Here is a 24,764-nt window from a genome sequence, read left to right as displayed (position 1 = left end):
CAGCTTCGTAATTAAACGTCTAGAGCAGTCAATCATAAATAATAATTAGGGAAAAATATTTTCAGAACTGATTTTGTTACTCACAGTCTTAGACTAGTTTCTCCAGTGTGTAAATTCGACCTATTTCCTCTTAGCCTGTCAAACAACCAGACCGAGTATTACAAACCTAAATATTATGATCTTCAAATGTTATGTTTGACATGACTCACTAAGGATAATGCTAAAGAAGTCCATCTTTTTAAAAAAATAAACCATACTCCACACATTTATCAGAATTTTCCAGGTTCGCAGCATGAAATTAAAATGATCATAACTCTTCCAATATTTAACCAAAATAAGATTTCTTTATAAAAAAAACAAAGATCTCCTGATTTCGCGTCAAAATAATTTGCTATGTCTTCTTTATCAAAATTCACCCAATGAACATCAGAATTTGCTCAAGCTTTCTTCATAAAATTTGTTTGAAAATGAAGTAGCTTTCAGTAAACCTAAACCTCATCTCTTAATTCTTTTTGTGTAGCTCGGAATCAATAAAAAACCATAGATGTGTTTAGTGAACTATAGAGAAGTTGGGCTTGCAAACTCCTTGTCTTCTTCAACATAAACTTTTTGAACTTCTTCTTCTTTCTTTCCCAGCCTTCTACCCCTTTGAAACCCCTTTGAAATTTGGTACAGAAATGGTGATGAAAATGGTGAAGAATGGAGTGAAAGAAGCTTGGCAATGGGGGTTCCTTTTTATGAGTAATGCACCAAATGCACTTCCACCTCACTTTCTCTTTTATTTTCTCTTTATTTTATTTAATGAAAACCATTAACTATATATATATATATATATATATATATATATATATATATATATATATATATATATATACTTAAAAAAGATAAAATAATGGATATCGAGATCGATAAGGTTAATAATAAAGAAGTCAAAATTGAAATTTTTTAGATGTAATCGTAACAATAATGATAGCCACAACAATAACTATATCGATAACAATAACGACAAGAAGTAATTTTTAAGTGTAATCTGATTGAATACTCTCAACTCATCAATTCGATTGTGTTATTTAATTAGAGATTTGGATGTGTGTCTCATGTATCCGTATAATTACATAACACAATAAACAACTCTAAAAGTAGTCAAATGGAGTCCACTTTTTCTTTCTCATTAATCTATTACGTTTCCACGTGGTAAACTTGGGTGGCCTTAGCTCATTAACAGAAGTTGATTTCAAGTGTCAAGTGCCTTTTAATTCTCCAAATGATGCCGCATTCCTCACATTTCCTTTTTCTGTTCACAATGAACTTTTGGAATTCTCCTTGGACTTATTACAATCATCAAGATATTGCTGATAAGCATAGGAAATAAAACCCCAAACTGCCAAAGCCATTGCAACACCTTTCAACCCACTCATCTTATCGTGAAAAATGATCACTGCTGCAACAGGAACTAAAGGCGATCCCAGAACACATACAGCATTCGAAAACAGAGAAGAAACCTCAGCTATCAAACCAACACACCCAATAGCGTACGCTTTCCATACAATGGCTGTCCATATCAATGTCATAAAATAAGAGACTTTCCCCAACTCAAACTCATACATCTCCTTCTTCAAACCCCTCCACTCTCCACTCACAAAAAGCCCCACAACAATGGCTAGACAAGCAACAAACGACCGGTAAACGATCAAGTCAACAATGACCTTGAATGACTCACTTTTGATGACCTTGTTGAAGAACAGCTGTGTCAAAGAAAGCACTAGGCCATAGCCTGCTGATCCAGCAATGGTGCAGAGGAAGCCAAGTATGTATTTGGCCTTAGAGGTCTTGTTGTAGGCTGAACCATCTGATTCTGTTTGAAAGACAAGGAGGGTGGAGGAGATGGTGAGGAGAACAAGGGAGTTGATGATTGGAGGAGTGAACTTTTGGGAGTTGAGGAAGAAGGAGAAGATGGCATTGAAAGCTAATTGTGAGGAAGAGATGAGGGAATAAGTGGAGACAGGAAGGTACATGAGGCCAATGGAGAGTAAGTAGCAATCTGCAGCTAAAAGCAATCCTAATGTGAGATAAACCATAACTAGTTTCAACAGGGTTGGTTGTTGTTCTGTTTGTGAAATGTTGTTTGTGCTTGTTTTTTGTTTGGTTGCTATTATGATGTAATAAGGAAAGAAGATGGGGAAGCCTGCCACTTGGACCAAGGTTCCTAGCCATTTGCTTTTGCCTCCTTTGTCAAAGTACAGTCTTCCAAGGAGGGTTGCCACTGCCTGCCCTAGAAGGATAAAGATGATATAGACAAAGATCTTAAGCCACTTCATGTAATTTGCTTTGTGGGTCATTTTTGTTTGGTTGATGATTGTTTGTGAAGACTCTGTGGTATTTCCTTCTTTGGCTATCTCATCTGATCCTGAATGATGACAGTTTAAAATGAAGAAGATTAGAAGAGATTAGCCATAAACATATATAGGTTTGATCACTTTAAGTCATCTAAAATTACTTCATAGAATGTCAAATAGGTGTGGTTACAAATGCACAATTAGACTATAAATTCTTTTCAACAGGACACTATTCACCTATCAACCTAGTTAAAATATCCTATTGCGTCTGTTAATTCCCTCGTTTTCTATTTTCTATATCTCTTTGTAATTTAAGGATTAGTCTCTTTTCATCTCATCAATAAAAAGTTTTTTATCTATCGTAAAAAATAGAGCAGGAACATTTTCTAATCCATATCATTCTATCTCTCATTTCAATTTCTGACAAATTTCAAAATAATTTTTCTTAAGATTTGCTAAGTTTGTTTCATGTTCTTTTACTCTGTTTATGATTTGATGAACACTGACCTGTTATTTGGATGCACTTTTCTTGATTTTCTCCCATGAATGAAAGTGATAGAGCTTCCTCAGTGATACGCGGAGTGATCAGCTATGAAGAAGAAGAAGAAAAATCAGTGCTTATAATAAAATAATAATAATAATAGTAGTAGTAGTAATAGTAAAAAATACAAAAAAAAAAAAAGAAAAAAAAAAGGATTTTGATTGACTCATTATGAGAAGCCTACAAACTTTTTTCTCGGTAAAGACAGTCCTCTTCTGGGACAAGAATTGACCCAGTTGCCTCTATATCACAAATACACCTAAACAAAAGTTGAGAAGACAGAAAGTAATTTTATTATTATTATTATTATTATTATTATTATTATTATTATTATTATTATGAGATGAGAAAAGTCTTCATTTTTTGAACTATATAAGAACATTTGAGTGTGAGTAAATACACTGCTAGAATGGGGCATGAGAGATCAAGTTGATGAATAGTAGAATAATCCACTTTTTAGAGAATACAAATCCAAATTGAAAAGGATCAAAAGTTTATTGTTATCTTGCTGAAGGTTTTACAGAGACAGCTTAATTGAGAATAGTTCTTTTTCTTTCCTTTTTTTTTTTTTTATTCTTTTTTAGAGAAAGGAAGAAACTTAGAAAGATAGATCGTATCATACGACAAAAAAAGTTTAGAAAAAAATAGTTTATAACACCTTTTTTGCAAATTGCAAATATGATAAATATAATAAGTAATTAGATATACCAGACGTCTATTAGAGAGCTATCAAAAGACTATCCATTTTTAAATTTACTACTTTTGTAGTTTAAAAACTGTATTCTATTATGGTAAAAAAGTTTTTTTTTTTTCAAAGTCTCGATATGTTTTTCTAGAAAACAATTTATGGGATTGTTGTCAAATTTATCAAAATGAACCAAAATATTTATAAATATAACGAAATATCACTAGTAGATAATGATAGACATTAATAAACTACTATCATCTATGTCTATCATCGATAGATGCTAATAGAATTTTACTATTAGGGTTTGTTAATAAGATTTTACTAAATTAGGCTTATAAAATTTAACTATATTTACAACTATTTCCATTTTCCAAATTCATAGATATAAGTTTGAGTTGAAAAACATTATTTCTTGGAAGGTTTTAATAAAACAAATGAGAACAATTAGTTTTGATTTTTTTCTTAAAGAATAATATATATTTGTTTTACATTTTGGACGGAAGGCGTAGCACTTCACTGGAATTTTTGGTTTCTTTAGGTTGGGAATAAGCATATAGCTTAGAATTTGATTGTGAAATCTCCAAGGTGACAATGATCCTTAGAGGGGATCATAATGAAATAATGTGGATAATGACAAGTTTGGTGACTCATTAGAGAGAAAAACTCTAGATATGATTGCAACCTTATTGAGTGGGGTGCAAAGGTCCATGTGTTTACTTGGCATGAGAATAGAAATGACATTTGACTTTAATCTTAAAGCTGTGTTTATGATGGTGCTCCTCATGTTGAATTGGCAATTTGGATCCTTTGTCTAACTTATTCCTCTATTACAAAAGCTGAAGTCGAAAGATATATTAAGATATTCTAATATATTGTGAAATATTTGTAAAATATGGAAAGATATTTCCATATTAAGAGATGTTATTTTGTTTTCATTTGAATATATGATTTTACAGAAGGAAGAAAGAAAAGCAGTAGTAATGTGTCAGAGTATAAAAGCAGGAAGAAGAAAAAACCTTAGCCTTAATCAGTTGCAATGGTGGTTGTTGACTACTAATTTGAATAAAATTTTATTCGACCAACCATTGCACTCAAAGTAGCCTCACTTGTGAAATTCAATCACTTGTATGGGAATTTGATTGAAGGATTATTGCTTCTGTTGGAACTTTTTGTGGAGACGAAAGGTTTTGTTAAGAATTTTTCTGAAGAAGCTTACAGAAGTTTTGTGATTTCTTTTGTCTTTTATGATGGCTAGCTGTGAAAGGAATGCCAACAAACAAATTTTGAATTTTTCGAGTCATAAAAAAAATCAACTATAAAATCTATGGTCAGAATGTTCATTTGTCTGTGCTGCGCCATATCATGTTACTTGTGATTTGTTGTTGCTTGATGAGTTGTCGAATGGAAACTATTGAAATGTAGATAGAATGAAAATAATGACATTCACGAGAGTTTGACCTTAGAGAATGTTCTTTATGTGCCACAATTGATGTGCAGTGTAATTTCAGTGACTCAATTAAGCAATGAATTGAATTGTACTATCCAATTCAATAACATGTTATACATGACCCATTGACGAGGAGGGTGATTGGAGTGGGTGATTGTAAAGATGGCCTTTATTTGTCCAGTGGTGTTTTTGATCATGCAAGTGCTAATCATGGGTGGACAGTATTTGTTGGACTTGGTGACATCAACGTATGGATTACCTTCCGAAAATAAAAATATTGAAAATGATTCCATCATCGAGTCTTCCTATTATTAGTCTACCTTTGATCACATTTAGCAAGTGTACTTAACGTCAAACTTTCTTATTAAGGTTTGTTTGAAATACATCTTAGAGTGTGTAATTTAAAAAAAAAAAAACAAGTATTTAAAACAAATTTGAGTATTTAAGAATCATTCAAAATAGCCTTTAAGATACCTTTAAAATAAATTTTTTTAAAACTTTTTTTTTTAAACCTTAATCCCAAAAACACTCAAAGTTGCCCAAACAATTTCAATTTCAATTATGTTAATGATTTGACCACAACATAACTCATAGGCGCAACCAAGTTGACTTACGAAGTTTCCCGTCCGTTCAACTTCATGCCACATCATTACGAAGGTTCAAGGATCATTCAGCTAATAGGTTCCACTTTTTATGTTTAATTTGGGTTAGTTTAGAATAAGAATGTTTCTGTTGGTGGAGGGTGTTGCTCTGACTTTGGTTTACAATTGAAACTGCAATATTGGACTAAACGCCGGTGGAGCAGCTCAATTGTTCGACGAAATGTCTCAAAAAGATATGGGTTCTTTAGAGCGCAATGCAAATGCATGGGTCGCCTATATCCAAGGACGAAAGGCCAAAGGGTATGTATAGATGTATTTATCTTTATTTTTCTTGGTATAAGTTGTGTGGTTTATTGCTGACACTTCCTTCCCTTTAAGGCTACGTTTGGAAGAACGAAGTAGATTATCATAGTATTGAGTTGCTATAGCAATTGGATTACAATAGTTTGTATTTTTTATTTAGATTATAATAATATGTTTGATTGAAGTAGTAAGCTATTTTAATTTGAAAAGAAAGTAGTATAAGTAGAGCTTTATTCTTGTTTATATCAAATGAATTTTTTAACTTTCAAAAAATTTTATTAGATTATCATTTACAAGATTTAAAATTATCAAACAAGTTTCGAGAATTTCAATGTAATTGTTGTGTACGAATAAATTATTAATTTTTTAAAAAATTCATATTCTAATTTCAATACACAAAATCATCCTAATTGTCTTAAAATAATTTGCCAAATCTTTTGTAAGTAATCATTATGTGGGAATAATTTTTTTAAAAAATTCATATTCTAAATCCAATACACGGATTTCGTATATCTAATTTAACAAATCGTGCTAATTTTTATTTTAAAAATTATAATGAATTAATGAAGATATAAAAATAAAGAAAAAGGAGAAAAGACTACGTTCTAGAAAAGTATGAACATAATTTGGTAAAATTTTTAGATTCAAAATTTAATTGAAATAAATCTTAAACCAAACCTCACCATTAAATTGAATTTTTTTAAAAGAAAATTCCTATACATTTAAAGTTTAAATACCTTTTAATAGATTTATTTTCCCGTTTTTAGGTTATTTAAAAATTCAAAAGTTATTTATTTTAATGTTAAATCCTCTAATTTGATTTTTTATATATGAATCTAATAAAATTTATTTTTTTAATTCATTAGTTTTAAAATAAAATATTTGAAAAGATGAAAAATAAATAAAAGAAATGAATAATAAATAAACATGAGGACTAAATGGGTAAACTAATCACAATTAATATTTAATTAAAATAATTTCATAAATAAAATAAATTAAAAAATAATATTCTTTTTAAATCATTAAATTTATCAAAAATAAATCAAGTTTGATAAATAAAACTTAAAAAATAAATAAAATAATAAAGGATAGGAAGTTGAAAAGGCAGAGTTACAAAGAGTCAAATAGGTATTAAGGAAAAGGAGAGAGAGGGAAGAAGGGTTATAACTCTTCCCTCAAACAATGGTTGGGTTATAACTCTTCCCTCAAACAATGGTTGGGTTATAACTCTTAGGCCAAACGGTTCTAAATCTCACGCTCAAAGCTCCCAAAATAAAATAAACTCAAAATTTAGGTATTATGTTTCAAAATAAACTTAAAATTTATGAACTAATAAACATAAAAATAAAATAATCTAGGAATATTTTTTAAAAAAAATTCAACTCCCACTCCACCATGTCCAAATTCAACGTTATGTGTACGTCTTATGTACCAATTCCTGGGATCCATGGATTCCACTGATGCTATAATTTGAACTAATGAAGAAAGAAAATCCCTCGAAACACAGCTAATTTGGTTTTTTCCTCCCATAGGACCATGTTATGTTGTTTACACGTTAACGTTGAATTTTTCCATTCAACTCAACGCATAACGATTTCCTTAATGCTGTCAATTTCCTTAACACCTATCTTTTCATAAATGGCTGCTTATACTTTTCTACGCAGGCAGCTTCTTAGATCCTATAAAGTCAGCTTGTCAATCAAATAAAAACAGAAAACAAAAAACAAAGAAAAAACTACCATATCTGTCTATTTCACTGCTTAGCTCAGCAGTCCTCATTTTTTAAATAGTAAACTACCAATCCAAAACCCTTATCATGTGTTATGAAAATGAAAATTTGGTGAGAGATAATATTGTTAGGTCTGTAGGGGTTACCCGAGAAACAAGTTGTGTTCCACTGTCATTTGAACAAACAATCCAGCTGAAAGATGAACAAATCAGGAACACAATTCTGGTAGGAGAATGTACAGATATTCGTTCTCAGGTACACTAATTACTAGTAAAGCTAGCAAATCATGTAATAACATACAAATCAGCAAAAATATATAAACGAACTCCTCAATCAGTGTTGAATGTTTAAATCAAACAATAGATACAAAAATGGCTGCCAATCCCAAGCTTTGATCCAAATTTAGTATTGTAGCCCAATGTTTGAATGGCTTACCACTTGGATGCACTTGCGCTCACTTTAAAAATAAGACCTCGCTCCAATGAGATTGGAAGCTGTTGAAAAACCATCACCGAAAACCAACCAACAAAAAGGTTAAATACCATACAAATCTGAATCTGAATGACCATCCCGATCGTGGCCAATCCATGAAGAGCCCCGCCCAACTTTGAATTTTTTGTTTAAGATCTATGTCATCCATTTATAGCATGGCTACTCAGTTGGCACATGGCTACCAGAAACATTACAAAAACCCATCCACTTGTGTAGCAAGGGCAACGAGGTTATCTGGTGTATACACCTCGTAAAACAAGCGTTGAGATGTGAATAATCTCAAACTGTAGAATGAAAGGCTGTGATATTTGAACTTAATGTTCCATCATTGCAGTTTCTGTTTCAGATAGCGGAGCTGCAAAGGATTCAGAATAACCATCGACAAATTGTTACGTATACTCATGGATAAATACCAATGAAACAGAAGATGAGATGCAAAACTGGGATGTTTTCTAGTCTAGCTAACTTACCAAGTAGATCCTCATAAGAATCAGCTAAAAGTGACGAGTCCATCAGCAAAGGTGGGGAGAAAACTTGATCCTGAGCTTCATCAATGTCAAAAACTAATTTTCGACCATCTGAGGTTGTAGTATTTGATCGAGCAGAAGAAAGAAACCCATTTAATTCATCAAAGTCATTAAGAGAATCCAGATCATTTAATGCATCAGTAAATTCATTGAAACTGATTCCATTATTAAAGTCAAAAGCAGGACTCTCAGGCAAGCAAACATCCATTTGAGGAACAGACAGCCTTCTACTCCTTGTGGAAGCTCCTTTACTTTCTGGGCCTAATCGAGAAAATCCAGTTCCTGAAAGAGGAACAAAAAAGTGTTCTGCACTTCCATCAGAAGGACCTTCTCGAGATGGTTCTGAATTGCTGTATTTCATCGAAAGAGCAGCTTCTCTGACTGATCTCTTTAAATTCTGAACATAAGAAGTCTCTGTATCTATTGATGACAAAGAAAATTGAACATAGATGATCAAGATGAGGCTGAATAAGTTTAACCTATCGCTGAAGTTAAAAATGAGATTTAACCAGCCAGCTGAAATGAAGGATATGAGTGAATGTGCCAAACCTTGTGACAGGCTGTTTATATGATCGTTTGAAGAGGGCTGATCAAGTGATTTGTTTTCAGATGAATTTTCTACTTGACTGGTTTGAGATGCCATGGTGTGTCGCTTTTGCGTATTTCCCGTTTTTCCAGAAGAGTTTGGTGTCAAACTAAACAATTGGGGGAGCTTTAAAGTAGGACTGGCAGACACCTTGTCAAGTTGAACAGAAGACATTTTTGAAGTCACCTCAGAAACCTCATCAGTGCTACTTACCTGAGTAATTCAGAAAAACCGAGAAAACTTCATTAAGCAGATTGAATCATTTTGGATGTTAAAAACAGCTTATTAACGATTACCGATGTTCGTCCACTAGTCTGTGCTTGCGTAGGTGACGACATAGATCGAACAGGATGTTTGGTCACTGGAGGTAGACTTAAGGATATATTGTTCACTTTCTCTGTACAATCTGATATTGATTTCTGTATTCCTGGAGCAACTTCCTTCAATTGATTGATGAGCACCTGCACGTACAAACAATCAAACATTGTTGTCAAGATAAGAAACACACACGTGGACAAACCTAGTTATCCCCCAACAGACAGGGCAATTTTAAAGCCAGGATTACATATGGAACACAGAAACCAACAAAGTAATACGATCCATCAAAGCACAAATTTTAGTACCAGAATTTTAAGAGCATCCACATAACCAGCCTTAGAAACCTAAACGACTCTTTGATTTAGACTCTACTTGGAAAAATTTTTAGTTTGCAGGAGCTAAAGTGATTATGAGAGAATTTTAAGTACTTTTTGTGTTTGTAAAATCAATTATAAGTTAATTGTAGCTTTTGAAAAATTAATGTCCCTTGCAGGACTTCGTACAGAATCCAATGTCTCTTAGTTCTAACCAACAATTAAAAAAAATTAAAATCTCATTTTGTTCTACCTTTTCATCATCCCCCCACCCACCCATACACACGCACACAAAAAGGGCTATATGAAGTTTTCAAGTATTGAAAGTAGAGATGTATAACAAACACAAATTTACATGGAAACCTTAGTACAAGGAGAAAAACCACGATGCTGATATTTCTTATTATTTTCTTATGATAATAAAGGTACAAAGGCAAAAATATTTATAGGTAACACAAGCCTAATTAAAATAATAAAACATTAAAGTAAAGTAAATCTCAACTGCCTTTGGGCTTTCAACATGACCCAAGCCCACTATTTCTAACAAGGAGTACTTCAAAAAAGACGAAATGTTGGTTGCTCACAATTACTGAATTATAAAAAGGTGTTTGATAAAAACCTGTAAGCTTGCCAGGTGTTGTTGATGTTCAGCAAGAGTTGCTGACAAAGACTCAGCATGGCCACTTGTACCGCCATCATGTGAACCTCTTAAAATTTCAGGACCTTCCCCATCATTAGCTTTTGCCTAAAGATCAGTTCATGACAGACTTTTAAATTTCCCATTAAGAAAAGTTTATAAAATAATTGAGCTAGAGTCTAAAGTTCGTCCAGAAAAGAACTAAACCACACAAGAGAAAAAGTTAAACCTCACAGTAAGGAAATATTAAATATATGCCTGCTAGGTTTTATATATAGGGATGATCCTACATATTATACGGTCACATCACATATAGCAACACATTCAAAACAATGCAGTGTTTGAAAGGAAAAACATTAGCCAAACCAATGAAAAATCAACTCATAGAGACAAAATCAGGAAAATGATAACAACTCATAGACAAGTTATTAAAATTCATTCCCAAAGGTTCATATTTCATAAAGTTACACACATCATTCAGATGCTTCAACTGAAAAAGACTTGGGGATAGTGCAATTTTGTAGGACCTTTGAGATGAGAACTATTCGTAAGAGTTTGTGATGTCTCCACATCATGTCCTTTTCTTAGGTTTAATCATGAATGTCTCATTTTTTAGATACTACAGGCTATAAATCTAAGTATGAAAAGATAGTAATGATAGATTATTGATCTTTTTTTCTTGGGCAAATTGCAAAAACCACCCCCAAGTATGATTGTAGTTGCAAATCCTCAAACTTTCAATTGCAAATATTGAGCCCTAAATATTTACAATGGTTAAAATTAGACCCTCAAACTTGCATAGTTGTATATATTAGACCCCCAAAAATATAATGATGAAAATTGAAACCTCAAACCCATCAAACGTTAAAATTGGGCCCCTAAACTTGTAAAATAGTAGAAACTTGACCCTTAAACATTTAGTTTTAAAAACTAAATTTCTATCTAGTTATTGAAATGTGCTACTAAAATTAAATGATTAACTAATTTTACCAGATTGGCGTCAAAAAGACTAGCATCTGGCTCGATGACAAAAGAAGTTTTGGCACAAAGCGACAAAACGATGAACAAAGAAGAAACAGAAAGATGTACAGAGAAGGTGGCATGGATCCCAAACCCAGTCATGTAACTGATGTCGTCGATCTTCATCTATGAAGTATAGATACTTCTTGTGAGGTGGAGAATCAGAATGAGATACATATCAGATATCCATACTCCCAAATACTCCTTAGATACGTATCTTACGTGCGCTGTACTGTATCTGGTTTTTTCTTTTTTTCTGTAGTATAGGATACGCATGCCCCCTTCCATAACTAAGCAACCTATTTATAAAGCACACTACCCCAACCCAAAACTAAAAGAAAAACAAAAATAAAAACCAAGCCCTAGAATCATTTATTCTTCATATCCACATTTGAGTCCCCACAAAGTCATACAAAAAATAACTCACTTGATTATCTTCAACAAGTGACAAAGAACTTTTATCTTCTTAGTTCTCCTTCTAATCTTCTTCTTCACTGATTGATCTGTCTCTAATGGGCCACTAATCTTCTCTACTCTATTTTATGGACTATTGTATTTTAATCTCTAATGTTGCCTTTTGTATCGTATTTCAGTGTTTGTATTGTATTTTGTTATTGTCATTAATTTGACATTTTATTTTTCTTTATGTGGATTGCATTTAGTATATCTTTTGAGGGGCTCTCTTCATCCTTTCGTTTAGTGCCACTATTGCGTTTGTTAGGCTATTGAAGTAGGAAAGAAACATAATCAATTAAACAAAAGGATGAAGAGAGCCCCTAACAACCAATTTTAATAACTAATTAAAAATTTAATTTTTAAAAATAAATGTTTAAGGGTAAATTTCCATGGGTTTAAGGGCGAGTTTGAGGTTTCAATTTTTATCATTAAATATTCAGGGGTCCAATTACTACAACTATGTAAGTTTCAATGTCCAATTCTCACATTCATATAAGTTTGAGGTATCAATGTTCACCATTGAAAATTTAAGAGTGTAATTGCAATTTGCCCTTATAGTAAAAAAATTGTGGGAGTGCGAATTTAAATCTATACTTAAAGGGAAAGAGTACAGTGACCTTAACCATTGAATTATACTCATGTTGGTAATAATAGATCACCAAACTATAAAGTTGTGCTACAACTACATCTACAAGCCTACAACTAAAAAATATTTAATATGCACTTCAAACTAAGACATCCAAATTACAATTACATCCAAGGAATTATTTGCATTAAGTCATACCAATTCATATAGAGATTGAACTACTTCACAATATCTCACCTACCCAAAAATAAAAATATAAATAAATAAATAAATAAATAAGAAAACATACCAGATGGAGTGACTGTTTATGAATACGCTGTAAAGCATGAGTCCAACGCCTTATGATTTCTGCAACGTCAACAGTGGGATGGACTCTTCCACTCCTATCATCCATCCATGAGACTGAATCATCACTTATTTGTGAGCTGGCATATGATCTGTCACTCTGATCTTTGTCATCCACAAACACTGAATCTAAATCACTTGACTGACTAGCCAGAACGTCTGTGTAAGGAACCTGAGAGCTCTGATCCATGGCTGCACGTAGAGATGATCCAGAAATGCGATACCTAAGGGTGAATATAACATAAAAATTAGCTTAGAATATGGTATTGCCTCTTTTTAAACTAAATTAAAACAAAATAGTGCACCTATGCTCCCGGTGGGCAATTAAATCCTCTATAGGACCTGAAGCAAGGACTTCATGCTGACCTGATCATGGAGATATATATTGAATTAGCGAAAGGATATTGAGCAACCTCACTTCGATAATGGTTGTCAAATAAAATTCAATAACAAAAATAATGATCTACAAGCTGAACTGAAAAGGTTCAGATTTCAATCCTCAAAAAATAATACGGTAATGAATTTCCAAGTAAGCAAATTGGCCAAAAAAAAAACCCAAAGTGATCTTTTATAGTTCATAAATTTGCATTTTTTTCACACAACAAAATGAAAAAGAAGCAAGGCAGTTTTCCTAGATCTCCAATTATTAACAAAAGCAAACCGGCAAGTAACTCAATATTCATTGCCGGCCACAAAGCCCAAAATACAGGCTTTGAAGAAAACCTAGAAACCAGCTATTTTTCCCATTTTTCCATTTATATGATCTCATAACTAATCATGAATAGAAGATTAAAGCATTAGAAAGTAATATGTTTTCCAGCGGTACAAGCATTGAATAACCTCTATTATTCACTTAAATGCAAATCTAAAGTATACACTCTTCAGTAGGAATAGTATGAAATAACAAATCAGAATGGAAGCATCACAAATGACCGTTTTCTCCATAGGAAATGAAAACGGAAGCATTTGAAAAATAAAATAGAGCATGTCAATTATTTAAATTGCATGCCACAAGAAAATATACCAGTGTCCGAAGTCTGCAAAAGAAAAGAAAGGCACATTTTTCTATGAGAGAAGAAAGATTTTTTATGTAGAAAAGAAAAAAGAAAATCAAATTAAAAGTTTGGTACCCAAAATGAGTTGGTTGTGTCTAGTAAGTACCAAAACTTAAAATATACCTAGTATGTTACTATAAGTAATTGAACTCTGAATTTTGTGTTTAATAGGCCCTTGTACTTCAAAAAGTATATAAGTGAAGGACCTAATAGGTTTTAGAGATCTATTATATATCAATTGAAAGTTCAAAGGCATATTAGACCGTTTTTAATGTTTAGATACCTATTAAACATAACATTGAAAGTTTAGGAACCTATCAACTATTATAAGCTTAAGTTAAGAAACCTATCAGACATAATCTTCAAAGTTCAAAGGACCAAAAGTTCCCTAGCATTTAGTATGCAGGACATGAGAATTTTACATCACCAACTTGCATATATTGGCCATCCAGAGAATAATAACTTTAAAGAAAGAAAACCACCAAATAAAAAAAACATCAGTTAGTTCTGAAAAGATATTAACTATTGGAACCTTTATCCATGAATCCCTTATTCCTTCAATGGAAAATAGTGGTCCTATTCAATTAAAATGAATTCAAAAACTAAACCTAAAAAATATAATCTGAGGAAAAAAATCAATTCACAATGTAGCTTGAGAGTTCAGGAAACAGATTTTTGTGCCAGAATGAAAACATTATACTAACTTTTGCGTGCCAATATAGACTCCCACAAACGAGTAGCCTTTGAAACTAAATGTGAGTTTTGACTTGAACTCGATACGAGGTCATCCCACAGCTCCCCTTCCAATTTTACTTTGTTTCTCAGATCATGTAGTTTTTCTAGCTCTTGCTGCAGATAAGCCTGGCATCCATGATTCAAACAGTAGGGAAGAAAATGATGAGACACAATCATGAATGCCAAAAGATATCTTAAAAGGGATAGCTATAAGTTTCTTAGGAAACAGTAAACACCTCCTCAGCACAAAGGCCACGAAACTCAGCAGTCATTTCATGAGCCAAATTAGACCACATGGCTTGACGTTGCACAGCTGTTTCAGCATTCTTGAGAAATCTTCTTCTTTCAAGTGCAATTCTAGCCTATTTGAGATAAAGAGACCAAATAAATCTTTGCAGATAACCATAAAATAGTTTGGAATCTACCAAGTACATACAGAAAGACAGAGACACAAAAAGTTATATCCTGTTGAGATGAAGGGCTTGAGTCACTGTTTCATAAAGCTACAGGCAAGTAAGCTCACTGTTTCCGTTACTACTAGGTCTGTATTGGATGATTTCAATATGGGTTCATTAACAATCTGGAAAGCCACTTTGTACGTGACAATTAATTCATACATGACAGATAATTCTTCAACAATCGTGCATGACAAGTGTAGCTTGAAGTTCATAATTTGGTTATTAATTACACTGGAGAATGACACAGTTGTCTGATAACTCTAACTAACAACTACCTTCGTCACGGGAAGTAATGTAGCAGCATGTGAAAAGGCTACATCCGTCAACGGTGCAGGAAGTGGATTAGATGCAACGTCAGCAGCAAAAGTGCGTCTGTGAACCTCCCGCAAAGCATGCAAGGAAAGTTGCCACAACAGTTCAACAAACCTGCACACAATTATCCAACTCAAGTGACTCTCTATTTGTTTGTTCGCATGAATGCTATCCTAAACTGAATTGTAAGTTTGACCCAAATGTTAGCATAATTGCTCGAACATGCCTACTAAAGATATAAGCAGTGTTGCTTATCTCTACGAGTAGCAATTTTTTTCTATTATTGACTCTATACCCAAAGAGCTCATGAGAAACTATTCTGAAGAGCGGGAAATTACAAACCATAAATAGGAACATGAACTGACCTCGGTCCACAGCAGGTAGCAAGAGACGAAACCCTCGAATTACTCCTGGGTAATGCACCTTGAGATTCAAGCTCACTGATGATCCCTTGCACGACCTAGAAAAATATTCGACCAACCAGAAACCTAAATTAATCCGAAAAGTAAAGTTAAAAATCGAAATTCAAATTACCTCCATGCACCAATTCACCAGAATTGACGAGCGGGAAGAAAGGAGTGAAAAAACAATAACGAGACCGAAAATTATACCTTCCGGAAGTCCCTGGATTGCGCGGAATCAAAGATAGGCCAAACCTTATCGAAATCCTGTCAAGATCCCCAAAAAAAGCAGCGGATCGGAGGGAATTAGAAACCGAAGAGGGCAGTAAAATCAAAATTGAAGAAAGAGAACAAAGAAAATGTTACTTTGGCGGATTGAGCGGGTCCTCGGAGGGAAGATAGAATGAAGTAGAGGAGCTGTTCGCCAAGTTTTGGATTGGAGTGACGAAAAAGACCAACTCGAGGGGTACCGTTGGAAGCTCCGACGCCGATAACGGCCGGATCGAGACCTAAAAGCAAACAGTTAGTGTACATTGCACTTTCGAGCTCAATCTCCCTCTCCTTCTCCCTGTCCATCGTCATCACCAACTCAGAAACCAACCTCTCTTCTCTAAATTTCTTGCTTTGCTTTTTCTCTTAGGTTTCTTCTTTGGTTTCTCTCTCCCCTTTTGCGTCTGCACGATTCCGAAAGTTCTTTTCTTTTCTTCAAAAAAAAATATAATAAAAACAGATAAATATTATTTGAATCTTCAATTGCATGTTGGTCCTTCTAATTTTTAAATTTCGTCACCTAGCCTTTTTTTTTTTTTTTTACCCTCAACTTTGATAAGTGGTTCATATCTGAATTAAAGAAAAGTACAAAACTAACAAATATTTACGGTGGCATAAAGTTAGTTATTTTTAAATATTTTGTTCTTTTATTCGATTTTTTTCTATCATTTTTCTTTCTTTCTTCTCTCGTGTATAAAGAATCTTAAAAAAAAATCATTGAAGGAGTCCATTCTAAAAAAAGAATTAAGAAAACAATTGTGTACCAAAAAATCTTGAAAAAATAAATGATCATAGCAAAATAATTTAAAAAACCGTTTAGCCAAATCCAAATGTATCAAAAATCTTGAAAAAATAAACGATCACGTAAGAAAAGAATTTTGAAAATTTTTGTTTAAACAAATCTAAAGGATCATGTAACTAAATTAAACGATACATGTACTATATTCAAATCTAAACGATCGTGTTTTGGTATTTTACACCGTGGGCCTATGAATTTTTTTAGTTTTCGGAATTGTTCTATATCGTGTAAATATTTTGTCGCTTTGTTATATTTTTTAAAACATCGATTTCTAGAACATGAGCATTTAATTTTAGGATTTTTAAACTATAAGTTAAGTTAGGAAGGTTTCTCAATTTTATGAGATTTTGAATTGTAAAAATAATTTTAAAAAATATAATATCTTTTTAAAATATTAAAAAAAATGAAGTAAAATATCCGTAAGTATAGCAAAAAAATTTTGAAAGATTAGAATTGGGACATTAATTTTTTGTTTGAGGAGTTTGATTCTAAATTCATTAGTTTAATTGTTATGCTACAAATATGTTTATAAGAAAATATGATTTTAAGGAGGAATTGGAATTGAACTAAAATGGATAGATGTTTAGATCACCTGTGGGAAAAATGGCAGGGGCTTGACAATTTCTGTAATTATGAAAGATGCCCAAATTTGAAAAAGTTGGGGGCAGTTGTGTTAATTAGGGAAAGGTGGTGGGGTTGGATTTGGTGATTAAAGAAAGACCGTGGGTCCGGGAAATAAACAAGACTTTGGATGTCAAATTTCTTTTGAAATGATGAGAGAAACGATGCTAACGTGCGCCCCAGTTTTCTTTTCGTTTTTTCTTTTTCCTTTTTTATTATTTTCAAAACCCACCGAATTGTCTTCTTAGCCTTGTTGTACCGTGATGAATCACGACCTTAGTGCTACATTGCATATGCTAATTGTTTTTCAAAGTTAACACAACCTCACAACTCAAACGTGCACTCGTTGAAGTATAAAATGAAATCGATAAATAAATATTTAGAGAAAAACCTTGAAGCCTGTAGAAAGAAAAAAAAAGAATATCCTTCTTCTAAAAGCTAAGACCGCTATTTAAAAAAATAATAATAATTGAAGATTTAAAAGTAGAAACCATTTTAGAATTATCTGAGATTAATTCTTGGAAGAAATAAAAACAATTAATTCTTGCAACCGGTAATTAAACCTTTTCTCGTCTTATTGTTATTATTATTATCATTTGTCATGTTAGTTATTTCCAACAATCCATAGCAAATAAAACAAATTAAAATATTTAATGAAAAATGTTTTCTGAGCAAAGTTAGGAGACCAAACTTAAATTAAACATCAATATCTTGACAATATGAATTAATGTGTAGTAAAATTAGCCAAAAATGTTGTTAGAGAAAGCGAGTCACCTCTTAAACTTTCAATAACTATGATTGAGATCCACATAACTCATTTGCTCCTTAAATTTTCATTGGTTACAGGATGAAAGTGTGCTATTTAAAGTTATGCACATAGAACCACTACAAGAGACGGGTGTACTCCCGACGCACAAATACGTCGGCGAAAATGCAAAGTACGTCGGGAAAGGATATCCCGACGTATAAAATGGCGTCGGGAAGAACGTCGGGAGAACTGCATCGCGAGAGGATTTCCCGACGTCGTACCAACTCGGCGTTGGGAAAACCTGTTTTCCGACGTTTTTTTCCCGACGTAATGAACGTCGGGAAATTTTTTTATATATTTTTTTAAATATTTTATTTTTACTTTTTTCCTTATAATATTTTGCTCAAACATTCACAATGATGTTCGGATTGCTCAAAAAAATTTCGCGACGTTTTGGATTAAATTAAAATAAATTAATAAATATACAAACACAAATTAAAAAAATAGAATTAAAATTAATAATACGAATAAGTTGACTACAAAAAAATATAGTTCTCAAAATAGAAAAAACATAAACATAATGAAAAATCTCCCAACGAGGTGCGTATGCGTGTCATTCTACACCTTCGGTCCTAAAAATGGTATAAAAATAACTAAGTTTAATACATAATCATATATTGCAAAAACTTAAGAATAATAGAGACATATACGACGTACCGTAGAGCTAGGGATCATGCGGTGGTCCCTGTTATGCACGAGTTAGGTCTTCAATCATCTTTTTCATAGCTTCCACTTGTGAAGCTAATGCTTGGTGATTTCTATCTTGTACTTCAATCCGTTCCAAAGCTTCATGAAGTTTAGCTTGTAATTCAATTTCTTTTTGGGTGGACTGCGAAGAAGATGTCGACGAACTGCTTGCACTTGCCGTTCTGCGGGCTTTCGGCTTGGGTCCCCAACCAAGGCCTTTTGAGTAGCCTGGTTGTCTACCCAACACCTGATCGCATATCTCATCCTCAGAAAGTGGCTGACTACCCTTTGGGGTAGGCTGGGATTGGAGTTCCAGTATTTAATTCTGCAACAAATTTAAAAATTATGTTAGGTAACGCGTAAAAATATATAATAAAAGTGGATAATTAATAAGGGTATAACTTACATGCGCATCCTCGGCGGCCTGCGACACGAATGTCCCAGCTCAAACGTGTGTTTCCCGAAACAATTCCACACGATCGACCAGCTGCCCTCTTCTTTCAGCGAGCTCATACTGTCGTTGTAGAAACGACTTGGACCCGCTACTATGATTGTAAGGCTGCTTCTGTCTAGCAGCCTTGTTTGTCCGTGATTGCTCCTGCATTAAAACAATTATATTGTTTATTTCTTATACATATTAAAACTTGTTATCATAATTAATCATGACAAATACCTGGAATGCACGACTGATATAATGGTCGCAGAGGAAGTGTCAATCCTCATCACGTCCAACCAATGCGTTTGGTGGGTTGGCACGAGCCTCCTCCGGGTCACTGTACTTTTTGAAATGTTTATGATAGTCAGCTCGGAACTCTTTAAAGGTCGTGAGCATCTGATGCTCAACAAACCTGTTCATTGCTTGATCATTGAAATCAAGCACAAACAATCGCTACACATTACAAACATAACACATTAGATTGGTTAAAGTTAGATATGTTTCAAATGAAATCATATATAAATGTGTAATGCATTTCTAAGTTTCATCCAACCCTTATCCATCGTTTAAGTCCCTAAAACATAAATAGATTTGATTAGAAACATATGTCTCTCACTCTCTCACATCCATAACTTACTGAATTTTCACTATTTTTCAATAACTAAGTTCAAACTATAGATGCTACCATAACTGTAGGATAGCCAACACAACCTAATTATTAACAACAAAATACTTCAAAATATCTTCGCATCCTACAAACCCCTCCAAACTACAGAGACTACCATAACTGCAGGATAGCCAACACAACCTAATTATTAACAACAAAATACTTCAAGCTATCCTACTACCACCCCTTGAAACCAACAAATTCAAAACAAATCTTAACACACATATTACATTCCCAATTCAATTTAACTATTAACTCTCCCCCCCCCCCCCCCCCCCAATTTCAATTTTCAATTTAACTTAAACCCCCTCCCTCCAATTCAATTTTAAATTTAACTATACATCCCCCCTAATTCAATTTAACTATTAACCCCCCCTCCCCTCCAATTTCAATTTTCAATTCAAATATACACCCCCCTCCCAATTCAATTTTCAATTTAACAATAAACCCCCTCCCCCAATTCAACCCCCATTCAATTTTCATTTAACTATAAAATCTCCCCTCAATTCAATTTTCTAAAACAAAAATCCTAAACCATTCAAATTTCAAATTTCAATTTCAATTCAACCACAAATTACACACACTCTATACAGAAATACATTTAACAAACAAAAATCTATTCCAAAAGAAAATCCTAAACTAATTTTCATCAAAAAAAAACCCTAAACTAATTTTCATAAAAAAAAAACCCTAAAATATAAACTTAAACTAAATAAATTTTCATATTTCACTTACCTAAAGTGGCAGACGGCGACGAGGAACAACGGCGAGGGAGGGCGGCGACGGACGACGGCGGAACAACGGCAACAATCGTGCGACGACTTCTTCTTCTCCTTTCTTTTTCTCCTCTCGGTTTCGATTCTGTAATTTACAGAACTGAAACGAATTTAAAGGGGATTTCCCGACGCAGTGACGTGGCATCGGGAAATCCCTCAAAATGCGTCGGGAAAAGGGGAATTCCCGACGCTCATTAAACCCTTTTCCCGACGTTTCAGGCGGCGTCGGGAAAAACCCTATTCCCGACGCCGCTCCCGACGCACTGTTCACGGCGTCGGGAATAATTCGTTTTTTAAAATTAATTTACCCTTTTCCCGACGTATTCTTGCCGACGCCTTCGTGGTGCGTCGGGAAAGCTTGTTTTCCCGATGCGTCTCTCGACGCGTTGTTGACGGCGTCGGGAAAGCCCTTATTCTCGACGTTCTTTATGCCGACGTGCTTTTCGGCGTCGGAAATGCTCCATTTTCTTGTAGTGAACATTGGGTTAACATGAAAGCTCTAGAAAAAGATCCTTAAACTTTAATTTTCATAGAAGGTAGTCATACCTTCACAGTAATGTTCATTGCTTCATAAGTCTATCACAATAGATCACTCAAAAGCTGAACTATGAAGACTTTACATCTAGTCTATACCAAGACCAACTTCATCAAGTCTATCAAAGACAAACCACTCAAAAACTAAGCTATGAAAATTTTACAGTTATCCATTAAGTCCATAGTAAGACCACCTAAAGATGGAATTTTTAAAGGTTTTGGTTATGTCCATTAAGGGTGTAAGAATAACCAAAATACCTCAACAACCTGAACTATCCAACCCATATTATATGAGTTGGGTTGGGTTAGATTAAAATGTGGGTTGGGTTAGGTTGAAAAAATTGAATTTTTTCGGGTTGGGTTGGGTTGGGTCTCGGGTTGAAGGGTTGAAAAATTCGGTTCAACCCAACCTAACCCGAATTATATATATATATATATATATATATATATATATATATATATATATATATATATATATATATATATATATATATATATATATGTATATAATATTATATTTTATTATTTAATTTTATTTAATAAACTTAAAAAGAAATTAGGTCAGCCGCTTTTTCACTTTCCTTTTCCTCTCTTCTTCACCTCGCTTCTCCGTCTTCACCATTACTCACTTCTCAGATCTATTCTTCTTCGCCATTCATCTTTGTCGTCGTCTCCTCCCTCTCCTCACCGTCTGTCTCCCTCTTTTGTCGCCTTTTCTCTTCTTTAATTTCTTTTTTCTTTTTCTTTAAATAAAATGTAGGGACATGTCTTTAGGGTTATTAGTGCTACTTGAGTTTGGTAAATCTGAATCAATGTCTTGGTTGATGGCTTTGGCTTCTGAGTATAGATACTGCTCTAGAACAGATTGTATCCGTGTGTCTTTAGGTGCTAAAGATCTAGAAGCATTGTTAGGACCTTTGAATACTCCAACAAGAGTATAATGTGTTTTTATTATTTATGAGAAGAATATGGTGTTTGATGTTCGAATGCTTTGAGATGATTTTTTTTTTAATATATTTTTGGTTTGAACACATTGATTTACTGTTCTATATTATCTATACATTGAAAATGGAAAAACGTGGAAGGTTGAAGGAAACCCTAAACCCTAAAGAAAAAAGCAACCCGACAACCCCATCCAACCCAACCCATATTTTACGGGTTAGGTTAGGTTGGGTTGAAAACTTAATTCGGCTTATTCGGGTTGCCAACTCAAATAACCTGAAAATATGGGTTGGATTGAGAATGTCTCCCAACCCAATCCAACCCGTTTACACCCCTAATGTCCATCAAGTTCGTATTTGGATCAACCTAAATACAGGGCTATAGACCATCAAGTCTATAACAATAGACCTCCCAAATAACGAACTATGTACCATCAAATGTTTAAGTCTCACACTTGTTAAAATTACTATAATTCCTCTCCTTGTTGGGGCCTTTGGTGAGAGGATCTATTAAATTCCTCTTAGACCTCACATATTATACTCTAAGAAGATAATTTCCTCTTTCAACAGTTGTTTCACAACTCCATGTCTCAGGCAAATATGTCTTCTTTTGCCATTAAAACAATATTCCCTTTGCAATATCTATGGCAACTTGTGAATCGTATAAAGAAATACCGGTATAGAATCCCCCCACAATGGTATTGTCATGTTCCACCCTACACGCATCTTGAACCTCACTATGCAGCAGGCGACGTGACTTAAGCAGCCTAACATCTCAAAAGGAAACGCTAGAACATTCAACTTAGGTCCTTGAAACTTAGTTTTATCACCTAGTTCAAATTAATACCCTTAGCTACTAGTGATAAGAAAAACATAACATAGTGGAAATAACAAAAAAAATTCTCTCTTATTAACTTAACAATATGAAATCCATATATTTTACATGCTTTCTTAAGTATATGAATTATAACATAAGCCTAAACGCCTTGCACAGCTTCAATGCATGGTAGCTCATCCTTCTTTGTCTCGACTTGGCCTTAACGCTGATGACTTGGGGGAAGAAAAAACTTAAACCATAAGTCAAAACCTAGTGCGTGATAATTTTTGAAAACCTTTTTGGGCATATAATATATGAAATCATTTTCATAAACATGGCTTTCATCGCATCATTTCATAAAATAGAAATCACTCATTGGTCTTTCATATTCTTTTTTCTTCTAAGAACATGAACCATTCCCATGCATAGACTACTGTGATATCATTTTCATCAACAAAATTCCTTGGGAAATTTCCTAGTTCATTTTTCTTTGTTCAGGCTGCTAAGCTCAATACGCTTCGTTTACGCATTGGTTAACTTCACTCCACTATGCAGTCCTTTTCTACATGACTGTATTTACTTGTACATAATAGTTAGCTCAATGATAGGAATAAGACTAATGGTTTAGTCGCAAGCATATCATACATACATCAAACATAATCTTTACTTAACGCATAACACAAAACTTTCTTTAGAAATTAATCATTCTTTTCATAGACATTAACGTACGAAGGACATTACAATTCAACAATAAACTTAGAAGAAAACTTTAAAATCTTTAAACACTTTGAAAAATCACTCACTACACTATTTCCTTCAGAATGCCTAGTCCCCCAAAGACCTTCTTCTCACCTAGTAATTCTTCTTTTCAGTAGAGAAACTCTAAGAATTTTAGCATAACTATCCTTCCTATGGGCTTTTCACCTCTATTTATACTATTCCAAAATTGGATTACTCATCCATAATTTTCCTTAAGCTCGCCAACTCCTACTTAAATGTTACACGTGTAATCTTAATATCTCTCATGACCATGCTTAGCTTAAGTTCTTACACGTGGCCAATTAATTAAACACACAATTAGGAAAATTTTCCATAATTTTCATAACTCTTCAACGTCTAATCTCATCTTGCGTTTAACCCTCAAAAAGCCTATTGTACCTTGCTCGCAATTTCCTTCCTAGTGTCGCCTTGCTTCAACGCGAACCTCTCCTCAAAACGCCTTCTTCAAAAATCTTTCAATTCAAAATTATTTATCTACAAAATGACCCTTCTATTTCAATCACGGATCTCACGAGTGCATCTTCAGTATGCTTCTAAGTCACTCATATAGATATATCCCTATATGATGGTGCATCTCTCATTAAGAACCCATATCCACTAGTAAAGCTTACTTCACTATTCTATGCTACCTCGTTTGGATGCATTGTCCCTCCAATATGGTAGAAAATTATTAAAATGCAAACCATAATCTATTGTATCCTTAAGATATCTTAATAATGATGAAGAGCAATCAAATCATC

The 24,764-nt window shown here is 33.6% G+C and overlaps 3 protein-coding genes and 1 long non-coding RNA gene across 6 annotated transcripts; 1 reads left to right on the top strand and 3 right to left on the bottom strand.

Annotated features, from left to right (window-relative positions):
* Nucleotides 1-1,013: 1,013 nt before the first annotated feature.
* Nucleotides 1,014-3,187, bottom strand: LOC103491764 (probable purine permease 10). Of its 3 annotated transcripts, none has more exons than XM_008451837.3 (3): nt 3,066-3,187; nt 2,844-2,925; nt 1,014-2,407 (listed from the first exon to the last, which is right to left on the bottom strand). In XM_008451837.3, exons 2-3 carry the CDS (start codon nt 2,878-2,880, stop codon nt 1,299-1,301), a joined length of 1,146 nt encoding a protein of 381 aa, XP_008450059.1. In that variant the 5' UTR covers nt 2,881-2,925; nt 3,066-3,187; the 3' UTR covers nt 1,014-1,298. The 3 variants fall into 3 exon arrangements, with proteins under 3 accessions (XP_008450059.1, XP_008450056.1, XP_050942816.1); XM_008451834.3 differs by having other exon boundaries at nt 3,062-3,185; XM_051086859.1 differs by having other exon boundaries at nt 3,044-3,178.
* A 2,187-nt stretch (nt 3,188-5,374) lies between these two features.
* On the top strand, nt 5,375-12,105 carry LOC103491766 (uncharacterized). Its single transcript, XR_538129.3, has 2 exons — nt 5,375-5,914; nt 11,514-12,105. It is a non-coding gene; the product is annotated as an uncharacterized LOC103491766 (long non-coding RNA).
* LOC103491765 (AUGMIN subunit 6) lies at nt 7,739-16,579 on the bottom strand. Its single transcript, XM_051086857.1, has 13 exons — nt 16,255-16,579; nt 16,099-16,155; nt 15,853-15,947; nt 15,451-15,601; nt 14,954-15,079; nt 14,687-14,843; nt 13,233-13,293; nt 12,872-13,151; nt 10,503-10,628; nt 9,548-9,712; nt 9,215-9,464; nt 8,609-9,085; nt 7,739-8,493 (listed from the first exon to the last, which is right to left on the bottom strand). The coding sequence occupies exons 1-13, from the start codon at nt 16,468-16,470 to the stop codon at nt 8,453-8,455; spliced, it is 2,202 nt and encodes a 733-aa protein (XP_050942814.1). The 5' UTR covers nt 16,471-16,579; the 3' UTR covers nt 7,739-8,452.
* Nucleotides 16,580-18,933: 2,354 nt separating this feature from the next.
* LOC127150074 (uncharacterized) lies at nt 18,934-20,002 on the bottom strand. Its single transcript, XM_051086856.1, has 4 exons — nt 19,747-20,002; nt 19,480-19,671; nt 19,044-19,398; nt 18,934-18,958 (listed from the first exon to the last, which is right to left on the bottom strand). The coding sequence occupies exons 1-3, from the start codon at nt 19,794-19,796 to the stop codon at nt 19,128-19,130; spliced, it is 513 nt and encodes a 170-aa protein (XP_050942813.1). The 5' UTR covers nt 19,797-20,002; the 3' UTR covers nt 18,934-18,958; nt 19,044-19,127.
* Nucleotides 20,003-24,764: the final 4,762 nt, after the last annotated feature.

The sequence above is a fragment of the Cucumis melo genome, chromosome 6 (genome assembly GCF_025177605.1).
Source record: "Cucumis melo cultivar AY chromosome 6, USDA_Cmelo_AY_1.0, whole genome shotgun sequence".
Taxonomy (NCBI): Eukaryota; Viridiplantae; Streptophyta; class Magnoliopsida; order Cucurbitales; family Cucurbitaceae; genus Cucumis; species Cucumis melo.
This window is presented reverse-complemented; position numbering and strand designations above follow the sequence as displayed.